Source organism: Tupaia chinensis, unplaced genomic scaffold, assembly GCF_000334495.1.
Source record: "Tupaia chinensis unplaced genomic scaffold, TupChi_1.0 Scaffold145257_1, whole genome shotgun sequence".
Classification (NCBI taxonomy): Eukaryota; Metazoa; Chordata; class Mammalia; order Scandentia; family Tupaiidae; genus Tupaia; species Tupaia belangeri.
The window spans coordinates 2,642,501-2,656,532 of NW_006205117.1; the positions used below are offsets into that span (position 1 = coordinate 2,642,501).

The 14,032-nt window shown below is 36.0% G+C and overlaps 1 protein-coding gene across 2 annotated transcripts in view; it reads right to left on the reverse strand.

The window, feature by feature from the left end:
* Positions 1-9,558: 9,558 nt before the first annotated feature.
* NUDCD1 (NudC domain containing 1) overlaps positions 9,559-14,032 on the reverse strand; it is a 64,060-nt gene continuing 59,586 nt past the window's right edge. For both annotated transcript variants that reach the window (XM_006167929.2, XM_006167928.2), the window contains exon 10: positions 9,559-10,194. In XM_006167929.2, the coding sequence (XP_006167991.1) occupies positions 9,902-10,194 (293 nt within the window). In that variant the 3' untranslated portion in view covers positions 9,559-9,901. The remainder of the gene's footprint in view (positions 10,195-14,032) is intronic.

Here is a 14,032-nt window from a genome sequence, read left to right on the forward strand (position 1 = left end):
GACAGTCACAATAGAGAGTGTGATAAAGTCACATCTAGGCAGAAATCTTCTTGACCTTTGGAAGGCCCTTCAAGATACATTTAACTTAAGCTTGAGAATTATCTTTTAGGCCAAAACCGGCCCAGGGCACTCCTGCCCCACTATGGCTAATGTTATAACAAAATACATAGCAGTGGCGCCATAGGCACAATAGAACGTTTTAAGTATGCCACAAACTCACCAAAAAGCAATTAACTTCCTAGTCACTTTACCGCCAGTTGAAAAGGCTGTCCCTGCCCTTACCTAGTAAACAGTAAGTTTTACCCCTTTAAGATATATTAGGGTTCCTTGGATTAAGTTTTAGATCCCTATACAATTATATAAGTTTCATTCTTTATTAAGATCCATAAGAACTAATATCTATACTTGAGATTTTTCTTTTCTCAGCACCATTCCCGGTAATCACAAGATGGCTGCCATGCCACATCAGCTGATAATCATCTCTGCTTGCTGGAGTCACTTTCCCAAAACTGCATTCCATGAAGACCCACCTACATCAAAGGAACAATTGTGGAACAGCACTAGACCCACCCTTAATCCAACCCTAAATAGAATCTATTGTTAAAACTTTATGAGCTGATAAGTGAAATACATAGCCCCTCTCCCGTTTACTTGCATGTATCACATTTTCAATAAAAACGCACGATGATTCCCTAGCAGTTGTCACTCTTCAGAGAGTGAACTCTGAGGAGTGTCCAGTTAAGGATGTGCATGAAAAAGGAACCGAGGCCTTTGTCTTCTGTTCATCTGTGCCGCCTCTGATGAGTCAACCCACCCCCGCTGAGGCTGGACTCCGGCATGCCAACACATTCATTTTAGTCCAGTCAGACCCCTTTTGGACTTCTGACCTTCAGAACTATAAGATAATATGTTTGCATTGTTTAAAGCCACCAAGTTTCTGGTAATTTACTTTAGAAATCTGTTAAATTAGAAAACAATACAATAAATATAAACAAAAGGATGTAAGATTCTGATTCTAATTAAGATTCTGGAGTGTAGAATGGACAAAACATGCTAGGCCATGTTATCTAGAGAATGCTATCTTTTAGTACTTCTTTCTGGGTGAAGCAGAATAATGGTATTCTGCAGATAATAGCTTTTATTTTTTAATGTGGTCTTAAATATCATCCTTGGTGGGACCAACAGATGGGCATGGTGGTTGAGGGTGCTGGACTCCCACATGTCCCACATGGCCGACTGTGGCGTAAGTCCCAGACCTGGCGGCTTGCTTTCTCCCTTTCTCTCTCTCTCCCCCTGTCTCTCTGTCTCTCTCCCCCTCCCTCCCTCCCTCTCTGGTCAAATTAAAAGAAATATAAAGTTAAATAAAATAATTCTTAAAAAAATAAATATGATCCTTGAATAAAATCAGAAAATGCAACTGTCAAAAGTTTCTCTTTAAAAAACTGTAAATGCATATGGCAACACTAAATTCTCTTCTAAAAACCTAAATGGGGGTTGCTATTTTATTAAAAGCAACATTTCTGATACAACACATTATATTTGGTGCTTGATGGTCATGGGCTGACTGGAATTTTCTAACTCCACCTCAGTTTAAAAAGTTTGTATTACTTGACTTCGGACTGCTGACAGATCTATAATGGAATGAACCTCATTAACAACAAAATGAGCACATTTACTAAGGGACAGATGGCTTGTGCCATCCTGTTCTTTAACTCCCTATAGGAGTCAATTCTAACAAATAGTCATTCCAAAGTCCTACCAGGAAGACAGTGGCAACCACTGGTTAAATCCCTACCATAGAAGGCCACTCATCTTAAAAAAAGTCTGTCACCACAACTGTCTCTGCAGTGGGCAGACTTGGTGAATAGATCAATGGGCTTTCCTGCTGTGTTAAGGACTCCTAGGCACCGGGTAGATCAGGGAGCTTAGCTAGACGCTGTCTTTGTAAAACAGGAATTTGGGGAAAATAAATGAGTACTCTCAGCCCAGGATTCAAAAAAGGTTGAAATGATATCTTAAGAAAAATATATCAATAAAGTTGTTGTTTTTTAAACAGGGGAGCTAAGAATTCAAGAAAAGAGTTTAAAAATCTCTGAAAGCAGCATTGCCTGAAGGAAGGTTGTTCATGAACAGCTGAATGGCAATTTTCCTTCTCATTGTACCAAGGTATAACAACCCATTTAGGCCTAATTAGGAATTATCATACAGCTTGGGTCAGTCTCTGTCAGATCACCAGAGAAACCATTAAAAGCATTCATTTAGCAGAAATTCAAAAGCAGTGCTATAGAAATCACAGGAGATTATCCTGACTCACCCCACTAAGCATGGGGTGAAATGATGAGCTTCACAAATCATAAACCAAGTTTTCACATTTTTAACTGTTATGCTTTCCCAAAGCCTCTATCTGAATGTTGATGACTGCAGGAAGAGTTAACCAAGTAGTGATAGAAAACACCAAACTCCATTACTTAAAAAATCTAGAAATTTGGGCCAGACATGATTTAAGTCAGCACTACTACCACCACCACAACAATCATCAAAAAGTATGTTACTACCTATGTGCAAAGCAGATTTAAGAAGTGGCTGGGCCAACCCTACAGTTTAGTGATTAAGGGAGCTGGATCTAATATGCCCATCACAGTTGAAAACCTGGCCCCAGTGGCCTGAAAAACATGCCAGGAGTGTGTGTGTGTGTACATGTGCAGATGTCCCCATTACTGACAAGATGGAGAAATGGAGAAGGCATTATGGTGTGACTAAGCCCCTTTGGGAGTTGCTTTCTCCCTCTCTTCCTGTCTGTCTCTGGTGAGCGCATTCCCTCTGGCAATTAAAAAAAAAAAAAAAGTGGCTCAGAGCTTAGTGGAATTTTGACTGCCTTTATTCAAATCTAGGCTCTGCCACTTACTGGCTGTGTATCTCAGGTTACTTAATTTCTCTGTGTCTCACTTATCCCTTCAGTAAGATAATGGGTTGGTATACTTTTTTAAAAAGTTAATATATATAGTGCTATAAGAGCAGACTGATTCATAGTAGGTATTAAATATGTATTTGTTTAATCATTACTACCTTTAGGAAGTAAAATTTTGAAATGCCTATGGCTTCCATGTATTGTAAGCAAATACTGACTTGGAAAAGTCATGACACATTTTTACATAGAAAAATACATCATGACTTCCAACAATCCAGTATTTCATCTTGTCAATACTAAGATGGTATTAGTCTTCTGTTAAGACCAATAGTGTTTTTGTTTTTTTTTTTTTAAGAATTCTCCCTGTACTTGCAGAAATTTTTCAAAGAATTTTTAAAGGTTAGATTTTTCAACACTGTCTAAAACTAGAGACAACATACTCCTTTACAACTTGTTTCTAATCCTGAATGTATGAAAAGATAAATTTTTACTATATTTTCTTCCTTCCTTGTCCTTATTTTCTAATATTATCTGTTCTCTTTTTGACTGTCACTGTCATTACTCCAGCAGTTTCCTCGTGAACTATTACAAGGATAATTACGGCCCTCATACTGGTCTAGTCCCTTTAGTTTCTTTGTTGTCTACATATATTTATAGATGAGCTCATTATTTATTTTGTTTTCTTTCATGCTGCAATGCTTTCTTTCTCCATCCTGTCAGGATTTGGGGTACACACTTACACACTTGGTGTTTTCCAAGTTGCTGGGGTCAGGACTCAAACCACACAGTCTGACATGTGGGAGCTAGCCAATTTAACCATGATGCCACTGGCTAGCTCCAGATAAACTTTTTAAAACACCATGTTAATCTCACTAATTCCCAGACCAAAAGTTCTCACAATTTTCTATTGTTTTCAAAATAAACTCCCAAGATACTTAACCTGACATTTAAAGCCTTACTCAATCTGGCCCCAACCTAATGTTTCAATATTATTTCTCCCTACTTTCTTCTCAGAACTAATACTCTTACCCAGTAGTTTTCAACCTAAAATGATTTCCCCCCCCAAGGGAACATGTGTCAATGTCTAAAGACATTTTGGTTGTCAAAGTTGAGCAAGTACACAATTGGTCTCTGGTGAGTAAGAGGCCAAGATGCTGGTAAAGACCCTACAATGCCCAGGACAACCCCCCACCTCAAAGCCAGGAATTATCCAGCACCTAATGTCCACAGTACCAAGGCTGAGAAATCCTGCACCTGCCAAACTAAGATGACATCTGTTTCACACACATGCTTTAGTTTCCTCTTCTGTGCTTTACTTTGCCAATGATACTGATCTTGCTTAGAACTGATTTATTCTTCAATATTAGTTTATCCTTTATTCATTTATCTAGCATTTACTGAGTATGGCAGTCCCTGTAGATGCAAAGATGAACAAGCATTACAGATGAGGAAACAGGCATGGAGTAGACAAAAGTTCACTCGTCACGGTTAGCAAAGGGCAGAGCTGTGATATAAGCGTAAGTACTCTGGGTGTAGTACCCAGGTGCTCCCTCACAATGTCACAGCCTGCCAACTGTTGCTGTTATTAACTCTCAAACGCCTTGTTCCTTCATCTTGCCTCCTCTAGGTCTTCAGAATGAAGCTTTCTGCCTTTGACACAATTGCTCTTGGGAGACCAAGCCATATAGTGAATTTACTTCATAGGCTAACGCCCTGCAGGTGCCCTCAGATGTAGTGCTTCACTGTCACATATTGGTGGTCCTTGGAGCACCTCTGACCTCCAATCCATCAACTCTCTTTATCACCAACACTGGTGCCTGAAGGTGTGAAGAGTATCCATCTCCACACCGCTCAGTCTCCAGAACTCAGGCATGGCTAGGATCTCTGTTCCCTTTCTTCATTGCGGTTCACTACCAGACTTTCTATCCACACAGCCCTATACTCTGCTCCAACAGTACTGGGTAGGTGGAAAAGCATGATGACCAAGCAAGCATCCAACTGAGAAATAAATTTGTTTACACTATTCTGACACCCCTAAGGTTTACAAGAATCTCTTTAGTCAGAATTTCTTTGGGAAAGGAAAATAGTCAGGCACCCCTTTTTCATCTTGATGAAATGATAAATTTCTGTCTCTATCACAGCCCTCTAAAATCACCTGAAGGTGGTAGGAATATGAACAATGGTAACAGAGTTTTGAACACTGGTCTCTCAGCAAGCTCTAGTACCCTCGTGGTTGGTGGTTCCCTAAGCCTAGAAGGTAGGGTGTTCTTAACAAACTTTATTCTTTTCTTGTGAGCTTTACTAGTCCATTATAGGGGGAGGAAATCTCATTTAAAACTCAATGTCTTACTGGTACAATTCATTTCTCACCTAATAGCCATAGATTCTTTAAAGCATTATTAATCCTTTCAAAGAAGCTAGCATGTATTTAAAATAAACACTCTATATACATACAACTCCCATACTGATTCTATGATGAACATATCATTGTTCCCATTTTACAAAGTAGGTATTGGAGGAAATCTGGCTTTCCTACATCATCTTCACTTTATAAAACAGAACTCCTAAAAGATGTGTTTACATTTTGATCATCCTCAGAACCTAGCAGTTACACAGAAGGATAGGATTGCTACTCAAGAAATATGTGATCAATGAACTAAAGTACTCAAAACTTGCTCGAATTTAGGAGTAGCCACTGCCTTTGGAGAGCACTTTAATTTCTCCTCATGTAGTAGCTATACTGCTAAACTCCAGTTATTCCACATCTTTGCCAACACTTGGCATGGTCGGTCTCACTTGCTTTTGGTGACATATGTAAAAAATCTGCCTAAAACAAGGTTACAAAAGTTTACTTTATGCTACTTACTAGAAGTATCACAGTTTCATGGTTTTATATTTAGGTCTATGATCTATCTTAAGTGAATTTTCGTATAATGCTGTAGTGTCAGTTTCCTATGGCTGCTGTAACAAATTATCACATATTTGGTGGTAATGCTCTCTCACAGTTCTAAGGCCAGAAGACCAAAATCAAACAGTCAGTAGGGCTGCCATATTCCCTCCAGATGCTCCCGGGGAGAATCTGTTCCTTGCCTCTTCTAGCTTCTGGTAACCAGTATGCTCTGACATTCCTTGGACTCCGGTCACATCACTTTTATCTCCATCTTCACATATGCTTCTTCTCTGTGGGCTTACTATCTCCATTTACCTCTCTTACAGACACTGACTGAATTTAGGGTCCACCCAGAGAATCCAGGATAACCTCTCCATGTATAGATCCTTAATTTAATCACTTCTACAAAGACTTGTTAAAAAAATAGAAATGCTATTGGGTATGTGTGCTCGCCAGAGAAAGGGGGAGAAAAAGTGAGAAAGCACTCTTCCAATTCCTTTTCCTCCTTTTACCTCTCCAGATTTTGAGCACACATGCATACATTGTGTGTTTTTCAATCTACCAGGTTGAAGGTTCAAACAGTGCAGTTGGCTGTGTGGGATCCAGCCACCTTAACCATACCACCTTGCTGCCCCATGTTTTTTTTTCTTTGAAAAGTTAACATTTGTAAGGTTTTAGGTACTAAAACTTGATATATCTGGATGCCCATTATTCAGCCCATTACAAAGGTAAAAATTGATATCCAGTTGTTCCAGCACCACTTGCTGAAAAGATTATCCATTTTCCATTGAATTACTTTTGCTCTTATCTTTTTTCTTATTAAATAAAAATATTTATTTTTACATTCTAGATTTTAATCTTCATCTATTATATCATATCTTCTCTCAATCTGTTGCTTTTACTCCTATTAATAAAACTAGAACATCAATAAATTTTGCATTTTGTAATGATCAAAATCAATGTTTACCTGTATATTTTTGCTTTCTGGTTCTTAAACTCTTCTCAATATTGACAATATATACATTTCCTTCTAATATCTAAATAAAATTAACTGTGTATTTGTTTCCTAATGCAACAGTTCCACTTCTTTTAATAACTGCTTCATAATACTTCTTGCTATCTGGATGGGTATCTTTTACCTTGACTCTTATTGTACATTTACTCTTTCTTACTAATTTTAGAAGGCCTCACATCTCTTTGGTTTATTACTTCTATAGCCCTTTTATGAAGCTTAATCTTATTAGCTCAACTACAATTTGTTCAATAGGATACACTTACTACAAAGAATTAAAATATTCTTCCACTAACAATCAATAATGAGTACAGCAAGTTTAATTTTTATATAACATACATGAACTTATCATTTGTCTTTATACCTGTAGATAATAACATAAAATGTTACAAATCCCTGTACGGTGATGGTTTAATCTGTGTAAGAATGTCCCGCCTATATAAAAATGTGACACTTGTACATTATTCTAAAGCAATGATTAACACTTAACTACTCCTAATTTCTCAAAACTCTGATCCTTTTTCTAAGCCTGCCCCATTGTCAATACTTCTGCCTGCTCTTCAAGGTTCCACTATTGGTCATACTTTTCTTTTTTTTTTTTTCACAGAAGTCATTCTACTTAACTAGACATCACCTGCCTCCCCAACTTCTTTTTTCACTAGAGAAATTTTACCTGAAAATCACCAGAATGTAGACTTATTTGTCTCCTGATCATTATTGTTAGTAACACATTATTCTTTTTCTTTCTTTAAGAGAGATCTTTGCTATGGGTGTGTGTACTTCTTGCTGGAGAAACATAGAAAGACAGAGACAGAAAAGAAGAAATCAGCCTACTGCCTCCTTCCCCGCCCCCAAGACAGAGGCCATGTCGCCATCGATTCTCCTCCATTGTCCTTTTGGGCATACATGCACACGTGCCTGGCATGAGTTTAGAGCTGTCAGGTCCAGAACTCGAAACATGGTTGGTCATGTGGGAGTCCAGCAACAAAACCATTACACTGCTGGTCCCAGTAACATATTATTTATTCTTAACACTGAAAACATCATGCTATGTTACATAATTGATGCCTATATATTTTGAAAGAATATTAAATGACCCTAAGATGTTGAAGAGACAGTACTACTTCATTACTATCATAAATATTTTATAAATGTCTACTGAAAATTTATAATAAAAGTCAAAATTACAAGAAACTACATTCATAGTACTTGTAGTATATACCTCATTTAAATGTGTCTAAAAAGTTTAGAACGTTGTGTAAGTCAAGTTAAATATTTATGGAATCCCTGAAGTATTTTAAGAAACTATGGCTTGAAATCACTGCTCTAGTTCTATTATACTCTTAAGCTAACATGCAACAATATTTAGGATCAATTTTCTTGATAGTTTTCAACAGAAAATATATAAAAATCACATGTACAATGGAAATACTGATCACTGAAAATGTGCAGATATACACAGTCATGTGGTTAATCAAGTTTCACAGTAATATACACTTATCTTACATTCACTAAGAGGGTATTTATTTTCTTTGGGGAAAATTCTGGGAAAAAAATTAGACCTAATTTTATATAGTAAAGGTTTTTAATAATTTACTGTTTAAATAGTCTTTCATTTCATGTAGTTTTACAATGACACTAACTTCACACTTGATAGCCAGTCTATTTCTGAATACTAATGGTATATCATTAGAACTCCAATTGTCATTATGGTTTCCAGAACTTTTCTCAACTTTTTATCCAGCATCCCAAGACTTCTCTCTAGGAAATGGCATTCTGATGTAGGGCTTAGAACATGTATGTAATCTCCAGCTTTTTCTCCCTCTGTGGAAACTGATCACCTCTCTTTATCTGTGCCTCTCAAACCTATTTTTCCTTCTTCTATTAAAATTTAATTTAGCCAAAAATTTGCCTGGATAGATGAAAGGTACATTAGAATGAAAGTTTTGTTCTCTAATTCTTATCTTTATTTTCTATCTCTTAAAATAAGATCTTAATTCCCTTATTAAAATATAAAAAAAACTAAAAGAAACCTAGGAAAATAACATAAGTATGAAAAACTAAAATTTATGGCAAAAAATTTACATATAAACAGGATAATTTTGTTTATGCCATTAGAAAAATAAGAACTATGAGGACAAATTATAATTGTTACATTAATATTTCCCAATGACTCACACTCCTGCCTTCTGTATCTCTGTGTAGTCCTACGATGACTCTAACCTTGGCCATATAACATTCTGTCCAACAGAACATCAGCAAATGTGACAGAAGTCCAGCTAGATAAACTCTTGCTCACTGGAGCTCACCCTCTCACAATGTTTTTTCTATCATGAGATGAAGCCCAGTGTAGTCTACTGAAGGTTGACAGGCCATGTAGAACACAGACAGCTAACTCACTGAATTATGAAAAAGAATACACATCCTTTTGGATATGTTTTGGGGTGATTTTATTATACAAATGCAGCAACGGATAATGTAGCACCTTATCTCTATGTCTGTGGCACAGAAGGGAGATTTTTAAAAAGCTACATAGAATTTGAAAAAATAATTAAATTTCTCTGAAATCTTCACAAATATCAGACCTCCGTACACTTGTATTTCTCCCTCTCCATACTAAGCTGTTTATTCCACTTAAATAAGTTTTACAAGACTCAATATTTTACAATATTTTAACTGTTATCCTATACCTATATCTATCTATTCCACAGGTAGACTGCATGTAACAACTAATCAATGAACAAAGAATACATGATAAATATTTTTTTTTTATTTTTAAACACGGAATTGTACATCTTTCATATAAAAGATCAGATTCTAGCCTCTGTTTTGAAAAATAATTATATTGGCTAATACCATCTTTACAATTTTTACACAATCCAATGTTCTCAAAATCTTCAACTTCATTCCATACCTTCTACAGAATCATAATCCCTTCAATACATTTCCAAAATTTGTTAAAAAATAAAAAATTCATATAAGATAGGCTTATTTACTACCTTAAAACTTGATAGATTATAGTAGAACTGTCCAGACCTCCAGCTACCACTAATGCTTTCCCAGAACAGAGAAGCCAACATGTTGGGAGTAATTAATTGTCTGTATTTACTTTTATTAAAAAGAGGTTTTTGGTAGTGAGAACAAATAATCTCTCATTTGTTGCCTGAAAGCCTAAAATAGGATCGTTGGTTTCTAGGCTGGCTACTTGCTGCTTAGCAACCTGCCCTACCTGCCTGCCTTCCTTTCTGTTGTAGAGTACAGTGGACATGGGAGCAGGCTGACGGTAGATGAATACTCGACGAAGGCACTCACAAAGGGCTGCATAAGAGTAATTTGGAGCACAGGCAAAAAATTTTTTGTCTCTCTTTGATGCTTGAACATAGCCTGCCAAAGATATGAAACAAACAGAAGCAAAACAATATATTAAAATGGGAGACTGTCATGATTTATCATTTAGTATTTAACAGTTCATCATTCTTATATTACAAATGAAAATGCCTAAGTAAAATATATACCCAAAATACTCATCAATGGTTGAATTTTGAACCATTAATGGTTAGCCATAATCAATCAGTTCCAAGTGGTATAAAAACACAACTTTCATTTCCTAAGGAGCAAAAGAGGGCTTCATCTATTCAAGAAAAGCATAATATAGTTTCATCTCATTTCTATGAATGATTAAAATACTAAAAATCTAAAACACTAAATACATGCCAAGATATTTAAAAATGCCAGTTTACTATTCATGAATCACAGATATGGCATTACAGAAATCATTTTTTTTCTCTTACCAAATAAATGGAAAACGTTTATAGGATACATTCACAAAGTTATTTCAGGAATCTGTTTATAATGCAAGCCTAAAGGCCTGTTAATAGTGTGTCCCTGATAGTACTAATATTCACAATGCATTCTCTTATTATCCCTAAAATGCTAGTGGTAGTTTTATAACCAATACCAAAACTGCAACAAGATTTTGTTGTGCTTCAGCTCTCAGAATTGTATCCATGAGATCACTTGTAAGCTCCAAAGAAAATTCAAGTATCTAATTTAAAAAAGAAAAGTTAGAATATCCCTTGAAAATAAATTAAAATTTGAAAAATATTAATCTCATTTGTGTAAATGTTTAAAAAATATCTTTACAGATTAAAATGACATTTATAATCTGAAATATAAATCTGGATATTCAGATTTGGTGTAGGTTATAACATATGAGATAAATATAAAGCTAATGACATCTCTTCAAACAATGAATGAGCAAAGTAACCACTGTGCACAGGCAGATCAAAACTGTTTTTTAATATTAAAAAGTGGCTGAAATGAGAAAAGTGAACACCTAGGTAAATATTTATAAGTAGTTCAGAATTAACTCTCCAGGCTAACCCTGACAATACACCACAAGAGACCAAAAAAAAAGTGTTACCAGTCATACATATATTACATACATAGGTATATCTTACACATACATCTCAAAATTACAAAAAATGATGATGTGCTACCAGACACATTCTTCATAGATATAGAAAAGACAATCATAAAGTTTGTCTGGAATCATAAAAGACCCCGTATTGCCAAGGCAATTCTGCACAAGAAGAGTGGAGCAGACGGCACCTCACTCTTTAACCCAAAAATATACTACAAAGCTGTGGTAATCAAATCAAAATGGTACTGGCACAGAAACAGACACATGGACCAATGGAACAGAATAGAGTCCCCAGAAATAAATTTCCAAACATACAGTCAACTGATTTTTGACAACGGGTGCCAGTCAATCCAGTGGGAAAAGGAAAGTCTCTTCAACAAATGGTGCTAGAAAAAATTAATTTCTACTTGCAGAAAGATGAATCTGAATCCTTACATCTCACCTTTGACAAAAATCAAGTCAAGGTGGATCAAAGATCTAAATCTAAGATCTCAAACTATAAAACTGCTGTGGAAAACACTGAGGAAACGCTGGGAGACATTGGAGTTGGGAAAGACTTCTTAAATAAGACCCCCAAAGCAGAGTCAATAATCCCCAAAATAGGCAAGTGGGATTATATCAGACTAAGAAGTTTGTGCATGGCAAAAGACACAAATGACTTAAAAAACATTCGTAATTTTGGCTTATGATTTCATTATCAGTTTTTGTAAACTATGTGTTGGGTAAGGGACTGGTAACTGGAATTCACAAGGAACTCAAGCAGCTGTTCTGGAAAAAGACAATCCTATTAAAAGATGGGAGAAAGAGTTGAAAAAACCACTCTCTAAAGATGACATACAATAGCTAAAAGGCATATGAAAAAATGCTCAACATCCCTCATTGTAAGGGAAACACAGATCAAAACAACAATGAGATACCACTTAACCCCAGTCAGAATGACTAAGAGTAAAAAAAACCAAAGAAAACGGTAAGTGCTAGAGGAGATGTGGTGAAAGGGGAACTCTCTTACACTGCTGGTGGGATTGTAAATTGGTCCAACCACTGTGGAGAACAATTTGGAGATTCCTCAAAAACCTACAAATAGAACTACCAAATGATCCATCAATCCCACTCGTTGGTATCTACCCAAAGGATAGAAGTATACTTAATCGGAAAAGTGCTTGTACATTGATATTTCTTGTGGCACTATTTACAATTGCTAAGTCATGGAACCAACCCAAATACCCACGAACAGACGAATGGATTGAAAAACTGTAGCACATATACTCAGTGGAATACTATTTAGGTATAAAAAAAAATTAAAAAAAATAAAAAAAAAAACCCTGACTTTTGACAGAAAGTGGAAGAATATGGAAGATTTACTGCTGAGTAAAGCAAGCCAGGCTATGAAGGAGAGGCATTGTATGTCCCCACTTAATATATACCGTGTGTCTGCACTCTATGACTGAAACTAATTGTCTAAAGGATATAGAAACGCAGTGTATAGATGTAAATACCAGATATAGTGTGTGTGCAAGAGGGTCTGAAGAGGGACATTTGGGGGAGGGACAGGGCTTGCAATGATAGTGAAATGTAATGATGAAAAGAGGAATTACGTGTTACTAGGATATTATTCCTGACTTTCTTGAGTGTGGTCCTTCCTATTAGAGCTACCTAATTTTCACGCTTAATTGGTTAAAAATAAAAATGGAATTCAGAATCAGTGTGCGTGGCGGGTGCTGCACCCTGCCCGGGGCCAAGGCAGCCCCACCACCTAGCAGGTGACCGCTGTGTTTTAGCAGCTCATGTTGTGTGCTGGTAAAGGCACTTCCACAGTTTAAGAAAATTATGAATATTCGCTTCTGGAGAGACCGAGTTCATGTCCTTTGTATTATTTAAATCTATGTTTGTTTGAGTAAGTCTCGCTGATTCAAACAAAAGAAATATTCACTCTGTAAGGTAAATAATGTGATTGAATGTATAAAAGAAAATGAAATTTAAAAATGTAAAAAAAAAAGATGTTGTACAACATAATTATAATGTTCATTGTTGTAATGATGAATATGCTAATATCCGTGACTAGAACACTGCATGCAGTCTTTGAAAAAGTTTTTATATGGTACCCCACAAGATGTATAACAATTAAATGTACATATGAAATTTAAAAAACAGTATCTCAAGAGTACATATCTAATGTAATACAATGTTGATTTTTTTTTTCTTTAGAGAGAGATTTTTGCTATTGGGCACGTGCACTCCCCATAGAGACAGAGAAATAGAAAGCAAGAAATCACCCCCTAGGGGGAATGGCCAAACTAATCTTCTACTCCATTCTCCTCTCGGGATCTTGGGCACACACACCCAGCATGCTTTAAGCCACCGGGTCTAGGACTTGAGCCGCAGTCAACTACATGGAAGTCCTGTGATGTAACCATCAGGCCATCTGCCAGTCCCAAAACATATCTGATGTAATGTAATGTTGATTTAATCTAGACTTAAGCAAAAAATCCCTGTATAACAGAGGAGCTGGAAATACAAATGGAGAATCTGAGCAACTAGAAATTATATAACAGAGCTTTACTCTTAATGAAGAGTGAGTATATAGAATTTTAAAAAAACAGGAATTATATACTGAGGCTAGAAACTATGTAGTTAGTCAATCAAACTTTGTATTTCAAATCCAAAAATCAATTTATAATCTGAATTTACTAGGTTAATTAATTAGCCAGGTTATCCCTTATAATAACTATAAGGGATAAACTGACAATCTTATGATTTGAGTTATTCACAAATAGCCAATTAAAATGCATACTTTTACTT